This window comes from Salmo salar, chromosome 08 (genome assembly GCF_965601325.2).
Source record: "Salmo salar chromosome 08, fSalSal1, whole genome shotgun sequence".
Classification (NCBI taxonomy): Eukaryota; Metazoa; Chordata; class Actinopteri; order Salmoniformes; family Salmonidae; genus Salmo; species Salmo salar.
The window spans coordinates 6,914,042-6,935,876 of record NC_138298.1 but is presented as its reverse complement, the minus strand read 5'-3'; the positions used below and the strand labels follow the sequence as shown (position 1 = coordinate 6,935,876).

At 43.4% G+C, this 21,835-nt stretch overlaps 2 protein-coding genes across 3 annotated transcripts in view; both read left to right on the top strand.

Moving 5' to 3' along the window:
• The first annotated feature begins 746 nt into the window (after positions 1-746).
• Positions 747-14,682, top strand: LOC123744283 (uncharacterized). 2 transcript variants are annotated; one of them, XR_014393038.1, is made up of 4 exons: positions 747-1,228; positions 1,423-1,553; positions 3,631-13,466; positions 13,551-14,682. XR_014393038.1 is itself a non-coding variant. In XM_082978314.1 (3 exons), the coding sequence occupies exons 1-3, from the start codon at positions 982-984 to the stop codon at positions 4,858-4,860; spliced, it is 1,608 nt and encodes a 535-aa protein (XP_082834440.1). In that variant the 5' UTR covers positions 747-981; the 3' UTR covers positions 4,861-14,682. The 2 variants fall into 2 exon arrangements, 1 of the variants encoding a protein (XP_082834440.1); XM_082978314.1 differs by having other exon boundaries at positions 3,631-14,682.
• Positions 14,683-16,971: 2,289 nt separating this feature from the next.
• LOC106609871 (uncharacterized) overlaps positions 16,972-21,835 on the top strand; it is a 34,762-nt gene continuing 29,898 nt past the window's right edge. Inside the window, exon 1 of the mRNA XM_014208892.3 lies at positions 16,972-17,479. Within this exon, the coding sequence (XP_014064367.2) occupies positions 17,200-17,479 (280 nt within the window). The 5' untranslated portion in view covers positions 16,972-17,199. The remainder of the gene's footprint in view (positions 17,480-21,835) is intronic.

Genomic DNA, 21,835 nt, shown 5'->3' with positions numbered 1-21,835 from the left:
GCGTTCACCACAAGAGGTACCTAGTCTATAGCACAACACACAATCCCAACAACACCCAAACAATGGCTAGAGGTCAAGGAGGGAGCTCAAAGACTAACCACCTGAGGGTGGTGGCTCCTGCTTCTACCTCATCTGGTGTCATTGGGTCACAACGTGGGAGGCCGAGCGTTAGGTCGGACGTGAATAAGCCGTGCACCTGCCTCACATGTGGGAGATGCTTCACTGAGGCGAACTATGTGAAGAGGCACCAGATTGTTCACACCAAGGAGGCAAATCAAGTGCAACTTACATTACAAGAGCTTCTCCTCTGAGTTACTTTCAGACCTAGGAGTGTCCATAATGGGTATAAATCGTAGCAGTGTGGCTGAGATGTACAAAGGGAACCATTCTTTAGCTGACATATTATAGTTATCATGTGAAGTGTCTTGGGGTAAAAGTGTAATTAACCACATACCCCTCGTTAACCCTTTGTTAAATTGTCATTTGAAACAGAATTGTGTAAATACCTGTTTTTATAGAGACAGTAAACCTAAGCTAGAACAAGGAGTTGAATATTTACCTTACTGAGCTGAATAAAGAAATAAAGTAATTATTTTATACTCTTACTAACACACTGTTCTTTCTAAACGAGCTTAAAAGATACTGATCATAGGATAATTGATGTGTAACGTAATAAGCAGTACCGTATTTAAAAGAACAGCGCGCAACGTTTTTTATTTCACCACACCCTTTGACCTATGACTCCCACCAATAAGATCATTTCTCTTCAATGTAAACGGAAGTGAACAGTGACAAAGAACAATTTCCACGTTAACATTGTTATTTAGACGTGTATTAACACCCTGGACCTCAAAATATGACTCGTTTAACTGTACAGCATCACATACTTACCCCAGGTAGTGTTTAATTTGCGTTGGAGACAGGACTTGGTTGATATATGTTATATAGGTAACGCTGCTGACGTTAGCTAACTGTAACGTTATGATTTTTCACACTCAAATAGCCTCCATCATGGAGGTGCTAGCGAATGCAGCCGTGGCAGAGATCTGTAAACTCGTAGACGACGACTATGCAGTGTTTCGTTTGGAAATAAGTCAAAGCCAGAAAGAAAACGTCGCATTGCGGAGGAAACTACAGCTACTGGAACTGAAGGTGTCACGGGAGCGCGTCCTCGCCAGTCGTCCCAGAAGTGTCAAGATCCTCGACCGATACAGAGGAATGGCAAGAGGTACATTTAGGCCCGTTCCCCTCTGCTCATGTGTTTGGATAGTATGCAATATTTCCACTTGCAAGAAGTTATGAAAAGTGTTACCTTACATCCTTGACAATTCTAGACAGTGTCAGTAGTGAACAATAGACGGTTGTGGCATTGACGATAACTCACCTACCTAACCACCTCTTTCCCCACAATCACTCTCTCAGGTGAAGGACATCTCACTGGAGCCTACAGGAGCTTTGGGAAGCCAGCTGGACACAACACATGGAGAGATGATCAACCAATCACTGTTGATGAGGAGAGTGGAACCTCAACCCAGCATGTTATCATGATAGAGGTTAGTGTAATAGTGTGTCAGAAAGATTTCATACCCCTTGACTTATTACACATTTTGTTGTGTTATACCCTTAATTCAAAATGGATTCAATTGCTTTTTTTCCTCACCCATCTACACACAATACCTTATAATGACAAAGTGAAAACATGTTTTTAGAAATGTTAGCAAATTTATTGAAAATTATATACATAAATATCTCATTTAGATAAGTATTCAGATTCCTGACACAATTTATAGAATCACCTTTGGCAGCGATTACAGCTGTGAGTGAGTCTTTCTGGGTATGTCTCTGCTTTCCACACCTGGATTGTGCAACCTTTGCCCATTATTCTTTAAAAAAAATTGAAGCTTTGTCAAATTCATTGTTTATCATTACTAGACATTCATTTTCAGGTCTTGGCATATATTTTAAAGTAGATTTAAGTAATCTGTAACTCGGCCACTTAGGAACCTTCATTGTCTTCTTGGTAGCAACTCCAGTGTATATTTGGGCATTGTGTTTTAGGTTATTGCCCTGCTGAAAGGTGAATTCTTCTCCCAGTGTCTGGTTAAAAGCAGACTGAACCAGGTTTTCTGCTAGGATTTTCCTGTGCTTAGCTCCTTTCCGTTAATTTTTTATCCTGAAAAACTCCCCAGTCCTTAACGATTACAAGCATACCCATAACATGATGCAGCCACCACTATGCTTGAAAATATGGAGAGTGGTACTCAGTAATGTGTTGTATTGGATTTGCCCCATACATAATACTTTGTTTTCAGGACAGAAAGTGAATTGCTTTGCCACATTTTTTGCAGCATTACTTTAGTGCCTTGTTGCAAACAGGATGCATTTTTAGAATTTGTTTAATTCTGTACAGGCTCCCTTCTTTTCTCTCTGTCAATTAGGTTAGTATTGTGGAGTAACTACAATGTTGTTGATCCATCACAGCCATTAAACTCTGTCACTGTTTTAAAGTCATCCCTGACCAGTTTCCTTCCTCTCCGGCAACTGAGTTAGGAAGGACGTCTGTATCTTTGTAGTGACTCTGTGTATTGATACACCATCCAAAGTGTAATTAATAACTTCACCATGCTCAAAGTGATATTCAATGCCTGCTTTAAAAAAATATTTTAACCCATCTACCAATAGGTGCCCTTCTTTGCAAGGCAATGGAAAACCTCCCTGGTCTTTGTAGTTGAATTTGTGTTTGAAATTCAATGCTCAACTGAGAGACATTACAGAAAATTGTATGTGTGGAGTACAGAGATGAGGTAGTCATTTAAATAATCACATTAAACACTATTATTGCACACAGAGTGAGTCCATGCAACTTATAATGTGACTTGTTAAGCACATTTTTAGTCCTGAACTTATTTAGACTTGCCATAACAAAGGGATTTAATACGTATTGACTCAGGACATTTCAGCTTTTCATTTTTTATTCATTTGTAAAAAATGGTGAAAACATGATTCCTCTTTGACATTATGGGGTATTGTCTCTAGGCCAGTGACAAAAACATCTAAATGTAATCAATTTTAAATTCAGGCTGGAACAAACAAAAAGGTGGAAAAGGTCAAGGCGTGTGAATACTTTCTAAAGAGAGAGTATCTCACAATGGGTGTGGCGTCTGTGAAAGCATGGGCCATTGAGACGGTGACAAATCTCAATTTTGAAGTAGTACATTTTATTTTTCTACTACTTCTATGAGTTGGCAAACAAACTGTAAGGGTGCTCACTGCCACCTAGAGTCTGTTGTTTGAGCAGGTATAAAGTCAATGTTGATGATTTACTGGCACCTGCACTTACTCACAAGTATAATTAATTGGCTGATCAAAGATCCTTCCTGATGACCTGAAGAGAATTATGTGATCCTTCCTTAACCCACAGAAAGTCCCACCGAGTTGACTGCTTCAAAACGGTGTAAGTCCTCAATAGCTTTGCCCATGCTAAAACAGGATTTTGGGCACCTGAGTCCTCTATCTATCTCTGTGGTACATCCTCATTTATCTGCCATAATGGAGCTTGTGAGACTTTCCTACGATGTTGTTATCCAATTCAACTCATGTACCTGTAATAACCCTCTCTCTTCTTGTCAGTCTGCAGATGTAGAGGCGGCAGGTCCTGGAGGATCGTCTCTGGTCAAGCAGGAGAGGACTGAAGGAGAGGTGGACCCACGACACAGCAGAGACACCCAGACTGGAGCAGCGGCTGTAGTGGCGCCCCTTCTTGCCATGGAGGACCACGCAACCGCCCTGCAGCCCAGGACCCGACGCAGCATCACAGAGGTCAATGGAATGCTGAATGCCATCGTCAAGTCAGACACAGAGACTTTAACTGTAACACAAAGGCTCTTACACACAGGATCTGACCACAGATCAGACCCAGAGAGTCTGGGGCCGGGTCCACTGGGCTGTCCTCCTGCTCCCGGCTCAGAGTATTTACATTACGGTAACCCAAGCCCAAAGACGGCTCATTCCCATCGGGACTCAGGTGACGCATTAGAGACTGGCAATGATTCGTCTTGTTCTTACACTACAGAGATGGACCCTTGCAACATGCCCTTGGGTTTAGAGACACAGACTGATCTGTCTAGAGGGAACTGGAACCGGTACAGTAGTAGTGTATACTCCGAAAGGTGCTTAGATAAGAAAGGGGAGGGTTTGGTTGTAGATGAAGTGACTGTGAAAGTGGAGGGCGACATTTCTCCCACATGGAATGCAGATAGTCACCTAAGAGACGGACACTCACAGGGAAGAGATTTCTTAGATGACAGGGAATGCTTAGAAACTAATCCAAATGTCACAACCCACTCCCCTTTACTCGTGCTCAGAGATCGCGACTTAGTGTCCTCATCGATGGGGCCTTCCGATTCACACAACTGCCTTTTTGATCAGGTATTGAACTCAAATGACAGGGCTACAACCCAGGCTATGGGAGGGGGAGCCACATCAGGCAATAGTAAAGAGAAACGGTTCCTCTGCATGTTCTGTAACAAAGGCTTCAGCTGCCCCCAGAAAGTGAAGATCCACCAGAGGGTCCACACAGGGGAGAAACGCTTCAGCTGTACCCAGTGTCACATGCGCTTCGCCCAGGCTGGTGACCTAAAGAGGCACCAGAGGGTCCACACAGGGGTGAAACCCTTCAGCTGTACCCAGTGTCATATGCGCTTCGCCCAGGCTGGCCACCTGAAGAGGCACCAGAGGGTCCACACAGGGGAGAAACCCTACAGCTGCCCCCAGTGTGAGAAGAGGTTCTCCCGTCAGGACCAGCTGAAGATGCACCTGAAGGTCCACATGGGAGAAAAGCTGTTAGCTTGTACGCACTGAGCTACCTCAGGATACACCAGCAGAAAAACCATTCCACTATATAACATAGAAAGTAACCGTTCTACTCTACAGCTTCTGACGTTTAGATCAAACCCTGCATTAAAGGCAGAGATTAATTTTCGTTGTTGTCCGCAGAAAAGATCGACAGACGCGTTTGGAATAACGAGAGTAACATATTTCAGTGTTGAATATTCCTGGGTAGAATATTGCATCCAGACATTGTGTGATATATAAGGCATATATAAGCCTAGAAAGTAAAATCAAATTGTATTTGTCACATGCTTTGTAAACAACAGACTAACAGTGAAATACTTACTTACGGGTCCTTTTCCAACAATGCCGAGTTAATGATAAAGATGAAAAAAATAGTAAGTAATATGAGTAAAAAATAGACAGAGAATAACAATGCCGAGTTAATGATAAAGATTAAAAAAATAGTAAGTAATATGAGTAAAAAATAGACAGAGAATAACAATGACGAGTTAAAACAACATGGCTATATACAGGGAGTGCCAGTACCGAGTCGATGTGCAGGGGTATGAGGTAACCGAGGTAGCTATGTACATATAGATAGGTACTAGGCCTTACAAAAAATGGTATGTGTGGGGTACAGAGATGGTGGTCATTTAAAAATCATGTTAAACACTAATATTGCACACAGTGTCTATGCTACTTATTGTGTGACTTGTTAAGCACATTGTTTTTGTCCTGAACTTATTTAGGCTTGCCATTTCTTAAACATTTCTAAAAACATGATACCAGTTGCGATACCAAGCGGTGATGCAGCCAGTTAAGATGCTCTCGATGGTGTAGAACTGAGGGCCCATGCCAAATCTTTTCAGCCTCCTTAGGGTGAAGAGGCATTGTCATGCCCCCTTCACAACTGTGTTGGTGTGTTTGGACCATGATAGATCCTTTGTGATTTGGACACCGAGGAACTTGAAGCTCTTGACCTGCTCCACTACAGCCCCATTGATGTGAATGAGGGCTTGCTCGGCAATCTGTTTCCTGTAGTCCACGATCAGCTCCTTTGTCTTGCCCACGTTGAGGGAGAGGTTGTTGTCCTGGCACGACACTGCCAGGTCTATGACCTCCCTATAGGCCACCTTCGTGTTGTCAGCAAACTTAATGAGGATGTTGGAGTAGTGCACGGCAGTTGTGGGTGAACAGGGAGTAAAGGAGGGGACTAAGCACACACCCCTGAGGGGCCCCCATGCTGAGATCAGTGTGGCGAATGTGTTGTTGCCTACCTTTCTGGTTGGGATACGCATGTATGGTCACTGTGGGGACGACGTCGTTGGTGCACTTATTAATGAAGCGGGTGATCAATGTGGTAAACTCTTCAAACAGTCCTGTAGGTTAGCATCCGCTTCATTGGACCACTTCCGGGACCACTTGCACTGGTACTTCCCGTTTGAGTTTTTGCTTGTAAGCTGGAATCATGAGGATAGCGTTATGGTCAGATTTGCCAAATGGAGGATGAGGTAGAGTTTTGATGCGTTTCTGTGTGTGGAGTAAAGCTGATGTAGAGTTTTTTTTTTCGCCTCTAGTTGCACATGCTGGTAGAAATGAGGTAAAACGGAATTCAGTTTCACTGCATTAAAATCACCGGCCACTAGGAGCGCTGCTTATGGCCCTATACAGTGTGCATAGGTTTGTACTTGTAAATAGACAGCTATGAAAAATACAGATGGAAATTCTCTTAGTAAATAGTATTTTCTACAGCTTATCATGTGGTATTCTAGCTCAGGCGAGCAGAACCTTGAGACTTCCTTAATATTAGTGATCACGCATCAGCTGTTGTTAACCCTAAGCTGCTGTTCTGTCTTGCTGATGCATAGAAAAACCAGCCAGATGTATATTATCCATGTCCTTGTTCAGCCAGGACTCAGAGAAACATAGGATATTACAGTTCTTCAGGTCCCGTTGATAGGATAGTCTCAAACAGAGCTCGTCCAGTTTGTACTCCAGTGATTGTACGTTCGCCAATAGAACGGAGAGTAAATGCATTTTTTTCACTCAGCGACGCAGTTTTGTCAGGGTGCCCGCAAGTCAGCCTCACTTTCACCGCCGCCTCTTTCTCCTCGCAGTCTCTGTTTCACGGAAACATGGCTCTCTGTCGGTACAGCCACCAGGATTCTTTGTGCGTCGCTCCGACAGGAATTAACATCTCTCCGGGAAGAAGAAGGGCGGTGGTGTATGTTTCATGATTAACGATTGGTGTAATTGTGACAACATACAGGAACTCAAGTCCTTCTGTTCACCTGACCTAGAATTCCTTACAATCAAATGCCGACCGTATTATCTCCCAAGAGAATTCTCATCGGTTATTGTCACAGCCCTGTATATCCCCCCTCAAGCCGATACCACGACAGCACTCAAGGAACTCCACTGGACTCTATGCAAACTGGAAACCATATATCCTGAGGCTGCATTTATTGTAGCTGGGGATTTTAACAAAGCAAATTTGAGAACAAGGCTATCAGCATATTGATTGTAGTACCCGGGCTGGCAAAACACTGGATCACTGCTACTCTTACTTCCGGGATGCAAACAAGGCCCTCCGTTCGGCAAATCTGACTATGACTCCATTTTGCTTCTCCTCTCCTATCGGCAGAAACTCAAACAGGATGCACCTGTGACAAGGACCATTCAACGCTGGTCTGAACAATCGGAATCCACACTTCAAGATTGTTTTGATCATGCGGACTGGGACATGTTCCGGGAAGCCTCAGAGAATAATATTGATTTAAACGTTGATTCGGTGATTGAGTTTATAAGGAAGTGCATAGGAGATGTTGTACCCATTGTGACTATTAAAACCTACCTTAACCAGAAACCGTGGATAGATGGCGGCATTCGTGCAAAACTGAAAGCGCGAACCACCGCATTTAACAATGGAAAGATGACCGGGAATATGGCCGAATACAAACAGTGTAGTTATTCCCTCCACAAGGCAATCAAACAAGCGAAATGTCAGTATATGGACAAAGTGGAGTCGCAATTCAACGGCAGGGTCTACAGACAATCACGGTCAACAAAAAGAAAATCAGCCACGTCACGGACACCAACGTCTTGCTTCCAGACAAACTAAACACCTTCTTTGCCCGCTTTGAGGATATCACAGTGCCACCGACACGACCCGCTACCAAGGACTGTGGGCTCTCCTTCTCCATGGCCGACGTGAGTAAGACATTTAAACATGTTAACCCTCGCAAGGCTGCCGGCCCAGACGGCATCCCTAGCCGCGTCCTCAGAGCATGCGCAGACCAGCTGGCTGGTGTGTTTACGGACATATTCAATCTCTCCCTATCCCAGTCTGCCGTCCCCACATGCTTCAAGATGGCCACCATTGTTCCTGTACCCAAGAAGGCAGAGATAACTGAACTGAATGACTATCGCCCCATAGCACTCACTTCTGTCGTCATGAAGTGCTTTGAGAGACTAGTCAAGGATCATATCACCTCCACCTTACCTGCCACCCCACTTCAGTTTGCATACCGACCCAATAAATCCACAGACGATGCAATCGCCATCACACTGCACACTGCCCTATCCCATCTGGACAAGAGGAATACCTATGTAAGAATGCTGTTCATTGACTACAGCTCAGCATTCAACACCATAGTACCCTCCAAGCTCATCATTACGCTTAAGGCCCTGGGTCTCGACCCCGCCCTGTGCAACTGGGTCCTGGACTTTCTGACGGGCTTCCCCAAGGTGGTGAAGGTAAGAAACAACATCTTTGCTGATCCTTAACACGGGCCCCACAATGGTGCCTTCTTAGCCCCCTCCTGTACTCCCTGTTCACCCATGACTGCGTGGCCATGGACGCCTCCAACTCAATCATCAAGTTTGCAGACGACACAACATTAGTGGACTTGATTACCAACAGTTACGAGACAGCCTGCAGGGAGGAGGTGAGGGCCCTTGGAGTGTGGTGTCAGGAAAACAACCTCTCACTCAACATCAACAAAACAAAGAAGATAATCGTGGACTTCAGGAAACAGCAGAGGGAGCACCCCCCTATCCCCATCGACGGGACAGCAGTGGAGAAGGTGAAAAGTTTTAAGTTCCTCGGCATACACATCACGGACAAACTGAAATGGTCCAACTACACAGACAGTGTGGTGAAGGCGCAACAGCGCCTCTTAAACCTCAGGAGGCTGAAGAAATTTGGCTTGTCACCTAAAACCCTCACAAACTGTTAGAGATGCACAATTGAGAGCATCCTGTCGGGCTGTATTACCACCTGGTACAGCAACTGCACCATCCACAACCGCACGGCTCTCCAGAGGGTGGAGCGGTCTGCACAACAGCATCACCGGGGGCAAACTACCTGCCCTCCAGGACACCTACAACACCCGATGTCACAAGAAGGCCAAAAAGGTCATCAAGGACAACAACCACCCAAGCCACTGCCTGTTCACCCCGCTACCATCCAGAAGGCGAGGTCAGTACAGGTGCATCAAAGCTGGGACAGAGAGACTGAAAAATACTTTCAATCTCAAGGCCATCAGACTGTTAAACAGCCATCACTAACACAGAAAGGCTGCTGCCTACATCCAGACTTGAAATCATTGTCCACTTTAACAAATGGATTACTAGTCACTTTATTAATGCCACTTTAATAATGATGTTTACATATCTTGCATTACTCATCCCATATGTGTATACTGTATTTTATACCATCTATTGCATCTTGCCTATGCTGCTCGGTCATTGCTCATCAATGTATATTTATATGTACATATTCTTATTCCATCCCTTTACTTAGATTCGTGTGTATTGGGTAGTTGTTGTGGAATTGTTAGATTACTTGTTAGATATTGCGCACTGTCAGAACTAGAAGCACAAGCATTTCGCTACACTCAATAACATCTGCTAACCATGTGTATGTGGCCAATAAAATGTGATTTGATTTGAATATGGCCTGGTCAGGGGTAAGCAATATGTCCCGCGCCGCCGACTCATTGAAATAGAAATCTTAATCAAAATCAAGGTTAGTAATCGCTGTTCTGATGTCCAGAAAACTATTTTCGATCATAGGAAATAATGGCGGAAACATTATGTACTAAAAAAGGTAAAACGGCAGCTGTTCAATCCAGTATGGCTGTGATGGATTTGTTTTTGTACACCACTGTTCGGTCCGCACCGTGAACCCGAATGAATACATAAAAAAAACATTATTATAAAATAAATGTTTACATTAGGCCTAATGGCTTCACAGTCGTTTACAAGTGCGATGGACAGAGATTGTGGATAAAAAGTTAATAGTATGTTCGCCACTGCTCAACTACAATAGCCTATGCAGAGTGGCGGATGTAGCTGGTGTTGGCCAATCACAAGTCATCAAAGTGCCACTACAGTCATAGAGCCTCCTTGTGTTGGTCAACAAATTAGATTATCTAATCAATGGAAAATGGAATTAAAAGTTAAATGAGAAGTATATGCGACAACGAACAAGACCCAACAGGTAGGCTGCTATTTAATCATTTGAATGGAGGTGTTGTTATTTGTTACTGATGGACAGGAAAAAAGCGCATGCAGACTCAATTAGCCCAGCTAGCTAACTTAGCTATTTTAGCCAACTAGCTTCTCTCGGTTTGATGCAGTCAAGACAGGTACTTGGTAGGTAGTCTTGTGGTTAGGACATTGGTCCAGTAACCAAAAGGTTTCTGGGTCGAATCCCTGTGCTGACAAGGTAAAAATCTGTTGTTTTGCCCCTGAACAAGGCAGTTAACCCACTGTTCCCCGGTAGGCCGTCATTGTAAATTAGAATTTGTTCATAACTGACTTGCCTAGTTAAATAAAAAATAATATTGGATGATAAATAACCTAGCTATGACAAGCTAGAAGTTCATATACTAGCGCAAGTCAGCTCAGTTGGTTGATGCCTCTCCCTTGCTCCAGTTTCAATCGTACTCACAGTATACACACCTCACAGTACAACACCTTAAGGCCCCTGCTCTCCCTTGCACTGTATCAGCTCTAGTTAATAAACTAGCTTACAAATTGACTTTTCTGCTGCTTCCCTCACTCAGATCTGACCACGTCTATACGGAACTGGTCATCCTCGGGTCCGTTCGGAATGGGTCTCTGTATTTATGCATATTTGTCCGGGTGTGAAAGCCCCAGATTCATTTCGGAGCAGGTCAAATTTTTTAGACCTCTACTTGTCAAAACAGACAATGCCAGGAACATTGTGAATGATGTCACAAAACTGGAGTTGGGCCACAAATAGGGTGCTTTTTAATTTAGCGTATTTTGCCAAATAAATCAAAATGAACTACAGTAACTGTTAGAATTCAATTTTTCCGCTGTATCATAACCGTACCGTGACCCCAAAACCGCAATACGTACCGAACAGTGGATTTGGTGAACCGTTACATCCCTGTAAATGAATGAATGAATGAATCACAGACCAGCCTAAATGTAGAGCTGCTCTCTTTCATGGTCCTTTGTTTTACCGGATTTGGGACTTTCTGCGACCACTATGGCAGCTTACAGAGAGTTCGCAGGGGACTTGACATCCAGACCTCCGCCCTTGGATTACTCCCCCCTTTTCTTCACCGGCATGTGGAGTAAAGGCAGCTTCTGGTTGTGGGGAGGACTTGGAGTTTGACTCACGGCTTTGCCAGGATTTTATGAAGTCCTTTTGCCTGTTTAGGCATCAACGGTGTGAACTTAAAGCCTCATCCAGTCGGGGGAACCCATCCCTCACAGCTGAGAGAGTGGCAGGACAGGTGACTGGGGATCCTGAGCAGGGATGTACCACCACCTCGGCCCCAGCAACGCTACAGGGGATGTCTGTGACAGGGACTGGGCCTGCGCCTACTGGACTAGTGGTGTCAGCCTTCAGAAGTCACGCAGCATCAACTCATCACCCCCTGCACACCTCTTCTCTGTACCAACAGTCCACTCTGTTGGCCCAGCCAGCTGTACCCCAGCTTGGTCCTCAGCCTGCGGGACCTGAGTTCCAGCCTGCAGCCCGCTCGGTCACCATCTCATTAACCCGTGCATCAGCCATCAGCCCGTGCACCGGTCCAGGAAGGAGCCCTGCCCCCACCAATCCAGTCTGCGGTGCTCCAGTGGATGCTGCAGCCTTCATCACTGCCTACACAAGGGCCTCAGGCACCCCAACTGTGCCAACGCCAGCACTCCACAAGTGAGATTTCTGGATGTTAAGCCTGTGATGGAGAACCCTCCAGACCCAGGAGTGGACCACCATCCTGCCCCGGTAGGAGAGCCTCCGCCATGCCTACCCTACTCCTCTACCTCCAACCTTGGGACACTATCAGGCTCTGTTGGGGAACCTACCCCAACACCCTACTGGACATAGTGGACTAGCCCTGCTTTAGGGTGCCTAGACACAGTTTGTCCCCTGGCCACTCCTTACTTGCCACTGACAGAGGGCGACATGGGGGTGGCGGAACATAGCTGGTCGAGGAGGGCTCCCGGCTGACATTGTTGACACTCAGGCAAGTGAAATCCTTCTTCTCTAAGACCCAGAAAGTAAATCATTATTATACTGACTGATCTCTAGCTCAATGGAAAGGGTTCTCCATAACAGATCTAAGTTGCCTTTGCCATGTAGAGGAAAAACACACCTCAGAACCTAAAAAGGTCGGAGAGGGTTTCACAGTGATCCCTGGAACCATGTTCTCCCGTAGGACAGGGATGAAAATATGGTTAGGGTTCCCCTGCCTTGTTGTCCAGAGCAGTGGTTTTCAACCGGTGTGCCTTGAGGAACTCTCAGGTGTGCCCCGAAACATTTCCTGATCTTGAAAAAAAACAACACTCCCTTATAAACGTGACCTGTGGAATGCAAATGGAATTTTGACTTGAGGGCAACACAGTGCTGCTCAGATAATATATTGAATGGCACATAGTTACATCTATATCGTTGTTTCAAGTCCAGTGCGGTCAGGCTGTTGTTATATTTGAATCACTCATGAGCAAAGTCATTTATAATTTTACTTCGCCTGTGAGAACCATTAGCACAGGCAAGTCTGATTATTAATCTTAGCTCTACTAGAGCCTCTGCCATAGAAACAGGCAAGTCTGATTATTAGTCTTAGCTCTACCAGAGCCTCTGCCGTAGAAACAAACGGAGCATGGCTTTGTGTCGGTGGTTTCACCTTTACAATGCAGAAAACCACTTGTCTCTAGCTCAAACCATTCGAAACTAAAGACCTATTTTACCGGAGCTTTATTTCTTCTTAAAGGGGTACACACAAATTAATCATCATGAGTAAGGAACTATGCAAACTATGAAAATAGTTCAAATAAACCCTATTTAATCTCTAATTATGGGTATGGGTAAATACTCCATGTTGAAAGTGTGTTTATTATCTGTGTGTACGTACCTGAGGGAGTGTCTGTCTGTGTAATCTGTATCACCTCTCTCTTCCAGGAGGAGGAGGGTCCAGAGGTGCTGCTGGTGAAGGATGAGGGGTGTGAGGAGGGTCTGGGGAACCCTGAGGAGACCATGGTCATGGAGGACAACCAGACTACACCTCCTCCTGAACCCACAGTGGAACCAGCTGAGGAGCACAGGTCTACACACAGTCTCACTGAGATGAGCCCACTGTGAATGGCATTAGGTCAGGGCCCGAGTGCTGATCTAGAATCAGTTTTGCATATCAGATTTCTTGATCCAACATCCTCTCACTCTGTATCTCTTACAGTCAGTAGACATGGAGGATGGGAAGCCTGATCTGCTGCTGGTCAAAGAGGAGACAATAGAAGATGGACCAAAGAGCATTGACCTGCTGAGTGGACTAAAGATGGGGGAGCATCTTAGCCTCCCTCCAAACATCTGCAGGAAGAGGTTTTAACCCCGTAACAGTTGCTGCCTTCAGCCTGCCTTCTACAGGATCTATCAACTGGAAGATGGACCCTGCGACAACACAGACACTCCCTGGCCTTCGTCCTCCTCACACTCTCCTAATGTTAAACCAGACCTCAGACAATATCAGTGCCTGAACACTGAGTGGCTACACAAGCCCATTGACAAATAACGATAGTAGAGACAGAATCAATAAAGGCGGCAGCACCAAAGAGAAGCGCTTCACGTGTTCGTTCTGTGGGAAAGCCTTCAGTTTCCTCAAACTGTTGGAGATCCACAAGAGGATGCACACGGGGGAGAAATTGATTGGGTACCACTTGTGCCAGTTCAGTTTCTCCCACTTGTCCCCCCTGAAGAGGTACCAGTGGGTCCACACAGGGGAAATCTTACAGCTGGTCCCAGTGTGAGAAGAGGTTCAGCACCAGCTGACGATGCCCCCGAAGGTCCACATGGGAGAGAGGCCGTTCGCCTGTATGCACTGCGGGAAGAGGTTCTCACAGAGGAGCTACCTCAGGATACACCAGCAGAAAATGCACACGGCCCATGTATAGAGTATAGTGATGTAATGTAGTACTAGTTAGTTTGTAGTTAATTCTGTTGGTTTAGGATGTAGTAGGGAACTGGATGAGGTGAACTGAGGAAAGAATGAGTATGATGAGGCAGAGTAGATAAATTGATGGTTTGTGTGATGGAGTCTGTAAAAATGCTTAACTTATGAAAAGTGACAACCTTGTCCATTTAGGTTGATACTGGTGTTTTATAGTAAGATAATGATAGTGCCTTAATGTTTACTTGACAAGAAGTAGTGAAGCTGTGTGTAATGTTAAACCTTTTCCAAAGTTTTCTAAAAATAATTTTATCAATGCGAGGATACCAGATTTACAGAGAAGGTAAAGTGTTACCATAATGAGAAAAGTTATTCTTCTTGTCACATATAATTTTGTGCAATAAAAGTACTGTACTTCAAAGTCCCTAATGTGAGTGCATGACCATTTTATTGTAATTAAATAAAAAAATCTACTTTTTTGTTGTTGACAGAGACTCCACTACACAGAACACAACCAGTGGACAGGTGGACTGAACAACCCCAGTCCTGGTGGTCATCAGAGAGACAGAGGCTCCAGTCAGGGATCCAGTCCGCAGCCCAGACCCTTCTCTTCACAGTCTCAGTGCAGGGATGAAGTAGGGCCTGGGGCTGGTAGAGATAGACCCTTCTGTTCCTATGATACAAACACCACAGTATCCATGAGTAACAGAGCAGGTCACCCTGGGCTTCAAGCATAATTTACATACAGTAATCTGAGGTGTATGAAAAAAATTGCAATCTTTGTGTAAACAAAAAGACAATTCCAAGACAATCAGGTACCAATAATTGCTTCTAATATACCAGATATACAGTATTTCCTTGAACCGATTCTTTAATAAATTGCACACAGAAGTTATAAGGATCATTTTGTTGCTAATAGAAGCCCCTGTTGGCCTTCAACTTGAGAAAATGAAAAAAATCAAAGTTTGTGTTTTTTAATAACTGACAATTGACGTTAAAGGTAAAAAATACAATTTTCATTAAAAAACATTTCATGAAATTATAAAATAGTTTGACAACCGTATTTATAAGCTTTTAAATTATATCAAACTCAACCGTTAATCTTTTCTAATGATGAAGACATGGATGTCCCATGGTGGGGTAAGCAAAATGGGTCAACTTTGAGCATCTCTATCTCCTGAATGTTCTGGCAAATATGTACGGTATTATTCATTCAAATCAAAATGGGTGTGGTCAAAAAGTGATTGAAATCAAATGGAACGACCCTTTTGTTTAAGAGGGTAATAGAGTTAGGCAGTTTGTAGTCCAAAAAATCGAAAATGAGTTACCTCTGGTTCGTTCAGCTATTCCTATGGGGGGAAGGAATGGGGTTTTGGGATAAACGGTGAAAATAAGATCTGAGGTTAAGATAGGTTTAGGAGATCTTTTACTTTATGTTCTATGATATATAATCAGTCAGGTAACATGACCTTTATGAATTATGAAGCCTTTATGTGATTGTTTTGATTACATAAATGCTTCAGAATTCCCCCAAAGTTATGTTAGTTGATGAATCACATCTCTTAAGCCTCAAGTCTGCTCTGATCTTGAAAGATACTGACGAGTAGGAGATGTGTAATGTAACAAGCAGTACCGTATACAAAGAACAGCGCGCATATGCTTTTTATTTTATATTAACAAATATCAACAAACAAAAGAGGAATAGTCACATGCAAACAAGCATACATACAAACTATTTACATTGCCAGGAATCCTAAACAAATAAATCATATTCATTAATAATACAACAAGTTTTAATTGCCTTTTTGTTTTTCATTTTAGTTAAAGTAGTGCCATATTGTTTAAATTCATTTATAAAGTGAAAAAAGTTAGGTTTTGAATTAGACCATTTGCATTTGTGAATATGAAATTTACCTAGTATGATTAGCAGTTGAATTAAATATACTACATCTTTATCTATGTCAGAATTTCTGAAATAAATCATATCAAAACCATTAAATAGTACAGCCGGTCCTATTGTTTTTGTAACAAAATTCTGTATGTCAATCCCAAAGATTATAATATAAATACAGGCAAAAAACAAATGCAAAATGGTCTCCTCCATTCCACAGAAATCACAGTTATAGTCAATATTTAGCTTGAATCTTTCCAAAACATGTTTCACAGGATAAATTCTATGTAACATTTTAAATGAAACTTATTTTACCTTGTTACTGATACAATATTTGTTAGCAATTTTCCATGCTTTCCCCCACTGTATATCACCATAGATATTTGACCAAAAGAATCTTGCTGAGGGAATTGTAGTATCACAAACAATATCCCTAATCTGTTTATTACTACATTTATCTTTGATGTTAATATTGCCAACAAATATATTTTCATGTAAATCTATGTTACTTACATCAACCACAGAGGAATTTAAAAGATATACAACCCCCCTTGGAATCACATCAAAAACAATTGCATATTCTTTCGGGGTTTTGGAATTTTAAACTTATCAAGAAATTCCCCATATGAGAGTAGATATCCATCCTCATTCAGTAACTGACCAACCCAAATAATTTTATTCTCAAACCAGTTACGAAAAAAAAAGAGATTGATTTTTAAATCGTATATCTTTGTTGTTCTATATAAAGTATCTGTGAGGGGAAAAGCGCGCATACGCGTTTCATTTAGCCACACCCGGCTTGAGCTAACGTTACAACATCCTTTCACCTCAGTGTAAACGGAAGTAAACAGTGACCAAGAAAAATTCCACGTTACAGTTATTTATACTTTTTTTTGACTCTATGGAACTCTAAATATGACTCGTTTAACTGCACAGCATCACATACTTAACCCGTGTAGTCTTTAATTCGCGTTGGAGACAGGAATTGGTTACAGGACTTGATAGATGTTATCTAGGTAACGCTAGCTAGCTGCTAAGGGTTAACTAACAATGGCCAACGGTATGGTTTTTCACACTCAGATAGCCTCCATCATGGAGGTGCTAGCTAACGCAGCCGTGGTAGAGATCTGTAAACTCGTAGACGACGACTATGCAGTGCTTCGTTTGGAAATAACTCAAAGCCAGAAAGAAAACAGGGCATTGCGGAGGAAACTACAGCTATTGGAACTAAAGGTGTCACGGGAGCGCGCAGAGAGGACAATGCGAGAGCGCGTCCCCTCCAGTCCCAGAAGTGTCAAGATCCTCGACCGGTACAGAGGAATGGAAAGAGGTACATTTAGCAGAATAGTCCAGGCGATATGAAAATTGTTAACTTTTTCTTAAAGCATATCATTTGCAACACTTGTACAATTTGTGGCCCTGAACATTTCAATACTATCCAGCTTCAGCCCTGCAGTGTAACCTGTGTCTAAAACTAGCCTGTCAACAAAATCAATACTATCGCCATCTACTTGTAGGGATTAAGGTTGATTCTTCCCCCCCCCCCCCTCGAATTCGTATTTTATGACTATAGAAGTAGAAAACACATTCATTAAAAAAAACACGAGTAATTGCACACCATCGCGTTTGATCACAAACACGTATATTTATGCAATACATTTTCGAAAATGGATGAATAGAAAATTACAATGATATGTATGTCCAAAATAATCCGTTTTAGAGGTACTGAAAATAATGACAAAAACATGTTATAGAATAGCAACACTTTAAAATTAACTCAGTGGAAACGTATCTGAATTCTAGATAAATGGAGATAGACGTTCAATTATTAATCATGTAGGTAATTAAGAACAGTGGTATATGACATAACAATTTTAGCAATGTTATTTATCTTGCAGTGTTGAAAATTGTGTTCATATGAGAAAAAGTCTGAAACCAGTTTCTACATAAGTAAATATTTACATTTAAAGATGACAACAGGTTATAGCTATAAACATGCCAGTCTGGTGGTTTTAAAGGCAGCGGTAGGGCTGAAATGTTAAGCCTATAGTAACAGTGAGGTTTTCCCTTCAGCCTCTCTAAAACACAATCAAAGTTACAACATTACCTAAAAAACAAGTCAGAAAACTGTCACATACTGACAATGTATCAGGCTCCTTATCTTAATGCTATGACAAACATGCCACACTTTTCTATCCACAAAATCTTACAGTACGAACATGTATAGGTTAACCCTAATGTCCATTTGTTAAAATACACTCAAGCCTTCAACAAAAATAATGAAGATATGATACATGACAGAGATGTTAGAATCCCTCTTCTCTTTTCTTCCCTCTCTCTGTCCGCCCTCCTGCCTGCCAAACCGTGAGTCATTACTACTACCATTCACAGCAAAGATGATTCCTGCTATTCAATTAGTCAGGGACGTTGAGAACAAAAGGACAAACTAAAGAGCTCTCAAACGATGAGCCGTGGAGAAAGGAGACAGGGCAGAGATGAGTTTCGCTTCTGAAGACACCGCTGCACTGCGTTCCGGCCTGGCTGGCTAGTCGTCCTGAGCAAAAATGGCCTACCTTGCTCCTTCAGTCGCCTCCTGCTATGCAGAACCAGTCTACTTGAGGATTTTGTGGTGGGGTAGAGGGTGAGGGAGGAGGTGAACGCGTGGATGTCGTCGATGAGCGTTGTGTTGGCCAGCATGGGCGAGGCGGGCAGGAAGGTCAGCTTGGACACTTCTCTTTAGGATAAAGTGGAGGTCTTAGAGGCCTTGCTCCTCTTCCCCCCTCTGCAGGGCTGGGGTTGGGGCCACAGCTGCTCTGCCTGGTTGTTCTCCTCTCCAAAGCCTACCACCTGACAGAAAGGGAGAGAGTGAACGAGACACACACACACACACACATACTCAAAACAGGAAATAGAGATTTCAAACTTAAATGTGACAATCTGGTGCACTGAATTCAACAGACAATTTGAAGTTATTTCATATCTTAATGACTTACCAGCTATGCTCCTTTCTTGTGTAGATCCATAATCACAATAGGAGGATAGTGTCCACATGAAGCACAAGAGAAGTTGCATATGTTGTCACAAAGGGCCTTGAAGTGAAGGTAAACATGGAGACAGATGTCTGCCCACATGAAAAAATACTACAGTTTACTGTACAGTACTTAGTATAGACTTCTGTAGTAAACTTTAGAATACACACAGTAGTATCCCTCGATCATGTGTATTACTTACTATAAAATATTGTGGTATACTGTAGAATACTGTAGCCAATGTTTGTACTCTGAAACCACACTCATAATAAGAAGTGGTTGGTTCAAAGACAGAAACATAATGTTTGAATTTAGGCACACGGACTGTGGACTCGAAACAGAGAAAGGGACCGACAGCCATAGCCAGACATTGGAGCTTCAGGCACTCAGACATCTTGTCTCCAAACCATTTATTTTCTACCATCTCCGACAAAACATCTTCCCTCATGTTTTCACTTTCCTCTGTAGATGTACAATATTCCACTAACTATTTGAAAGAAAATAACACCTGATCGTTGTACTAGTTCATGGTTAGACTGGCATTGAGGTGACTCGCAGTACGCTTCATCCTTTCTCTGTTTGTGAAAAGGCACACTTGAACCGTGCATTGTTTTGACAACAGCAAATACTCAATTTGCCTTCGCAGGATCCAGGAACTGGCTTGGCAGGTTTGAAGTTGAGGTGACATCCCCATGGTGAACACCTGAGTGCTTACTTAATACATGCTTGGACAGCTTTTTCCTGTTTTCTTTCATGTTACATTTGGGGCGTACTACCGTTTGCCAGTTTTTATATGACACATACCCACCGGGAGATTATGTGATGTCCGAGCTTCTCCCCCGGTGGGTGGTGTCCCAGCCTCTCCCCCGGTGTGTGGTGTCCCAGCCTCTCCCCCGGTGTGTGGTGTCCCAGCCTCTCCCCCGGTGGGTGGTGTCCCAGCCTCTCCCCCGGTGGGTGGTGTCCCAGCCTCTCCCCCGGTGGGTGGTGTCCCAGCCTCTCCCCCGGTGGGTGGTGTCCCAGCCTCTCCCCCGGTGGGTAGATGGAGGAACTGATTCTTATTCAAAAACAAAGATTTGCAAAAACAATGGAAGTGAGCCTGAAACCAAGGTTGCACCTGTAGATGCAACATCCTGTGGGAACAAACACAAAATGCAGAATACATTAACTCCAGATCAAAATGATTAAACACTAGTGACAAATATTATTGACCAACTTTTATATTGAATTGCTCTACCAAGGTGAGCATTTAAATGCATGTTTAGTTTGCTTCAGTCGGTGGCCGTAGGGATTGTAGAGACCCACAGAGGACAGTGATACAGCTGGCAGCACTGTGTGCATTTCTGCACCGGTGGTGGCTGCGTCCCTTCCTGCACAATGTGATTTGACAACAAAAAACAAGAGTTATCGAGAACATTGTTAGCTGGAACAACAACAATATGAAGGAGGATGTACTTTCTGAGGACTAAGGATACAATGGTAACAATGGAGGTTGGAACGAAAATATACTCCAGAACTTTCCAAGTGCCCTAGTGGTAAATTGAACATCACCAAGTCAGCCTTCTTCCATCTGAAAAGCATCTTACGACTCAGACCCTCTCTCACTGATCCCACTGCTGAAACCCTCATTCACACTTTTGTTTTATCATGCCTGGACTACTGCAGCGCCATTCACTACGGACTCCCCACCAAAACACTGGACAGACTTCAACATGTAAAAAATGCAGCTGCACGAGTCCTCACACACACCAGCCCTTGAGACCCCATCACCCCACCCTCATCAAACTCCACTGGCTCCCAGTTCAATACAGGATCATCTTCAAATTGCTCAGGCTCACCTACAAAACCCTCAATGAACTGGCGCCCACATACCTTACTGACCTCCTGCACCCCTTCACTCCCACCTGTTCACTGCACTCCTCTGACACCGGCCTCCTCAACTTCCCTCGCACCAGGCTCCGCTCCATGGGAGACCTGGCTTTTAGCAGGAGCTCCCTCTCCATGTCAACCTCACGATCCATACACATATTCAGGTCCACACGAACACACTTCTTCACACAGGCTTACCTGGATTCTCTGTTGTCTTCCGCTTTTATCTGTCTGTCTAGTTCACGTCCCTGGTTAGTCTGTCTGTCATCATGTTTAGTGTTCTCCCTGGTTAGTCTGTCATCATGTTTAGTGTTCTCTCCCTGGTTAGTCTGTCATCATGTTTAGTGTTCCCTCTGGTTAGTCTGTCATGATGTTTAGTGTTCTCTCCCTGGTTAGTCTGTCATGATGTTTAGTGTTCTCTCCCTGGTTAGTCTGTCATCATGTTTAGTGTTCTCCCTGGTTAGTCTGTCATCATGTTTAGTGTTCTCCATGGTTAGTCTGTCATCATGTTTAGTGTTCTCCCTGGTTAGTCTGTCATCATGTTTAGTGTTCTCTCCCTGGTTAGTCTGTCATCATGTTTAGTGTTCTCTCCCTGGTTAGTCTGTCATCATGTTTAGTGTTCCCTCTGGTTAGTCTGTCATGATGTTTAGTGTTCTCTCCCTGGTTAGTCTGTCATGATGTTTAGTGTTCCCCCTGGTTAGTCTGTCATCATGTTTAGTGTTCTCCATGGTTAGTCTGTCATCATGTTTAGTGTTCTCCCTGGTTAGTCTGTCATCATGTTTAGTGTTCCC

Excerpts from the sequence above, each read along its gene's own strand:
- LOC123744283 (XM_082978314.1), top strand. The coding sequence starts at position 982 with ATGATTTTTCACACTCAAATAGCCTCCATCATGGAGGTGCTAGCGAAT. Across the intron at positions 1,229-1,422 it reads ATACAGAGGAATGGCAAGAG|GTGAAGGACATCTCACTGGA; the intron begins GTACATTTAGGC and ends TCACTCTCTCAG. Across the intron at positions 1,554-3,630 it reads AGCATGTTATCATGATAGAG|TCTGCAGATGTAGAGGCGGC; the intron begins GTTAGTGTAATA and ends TCTTCTTGTCAG.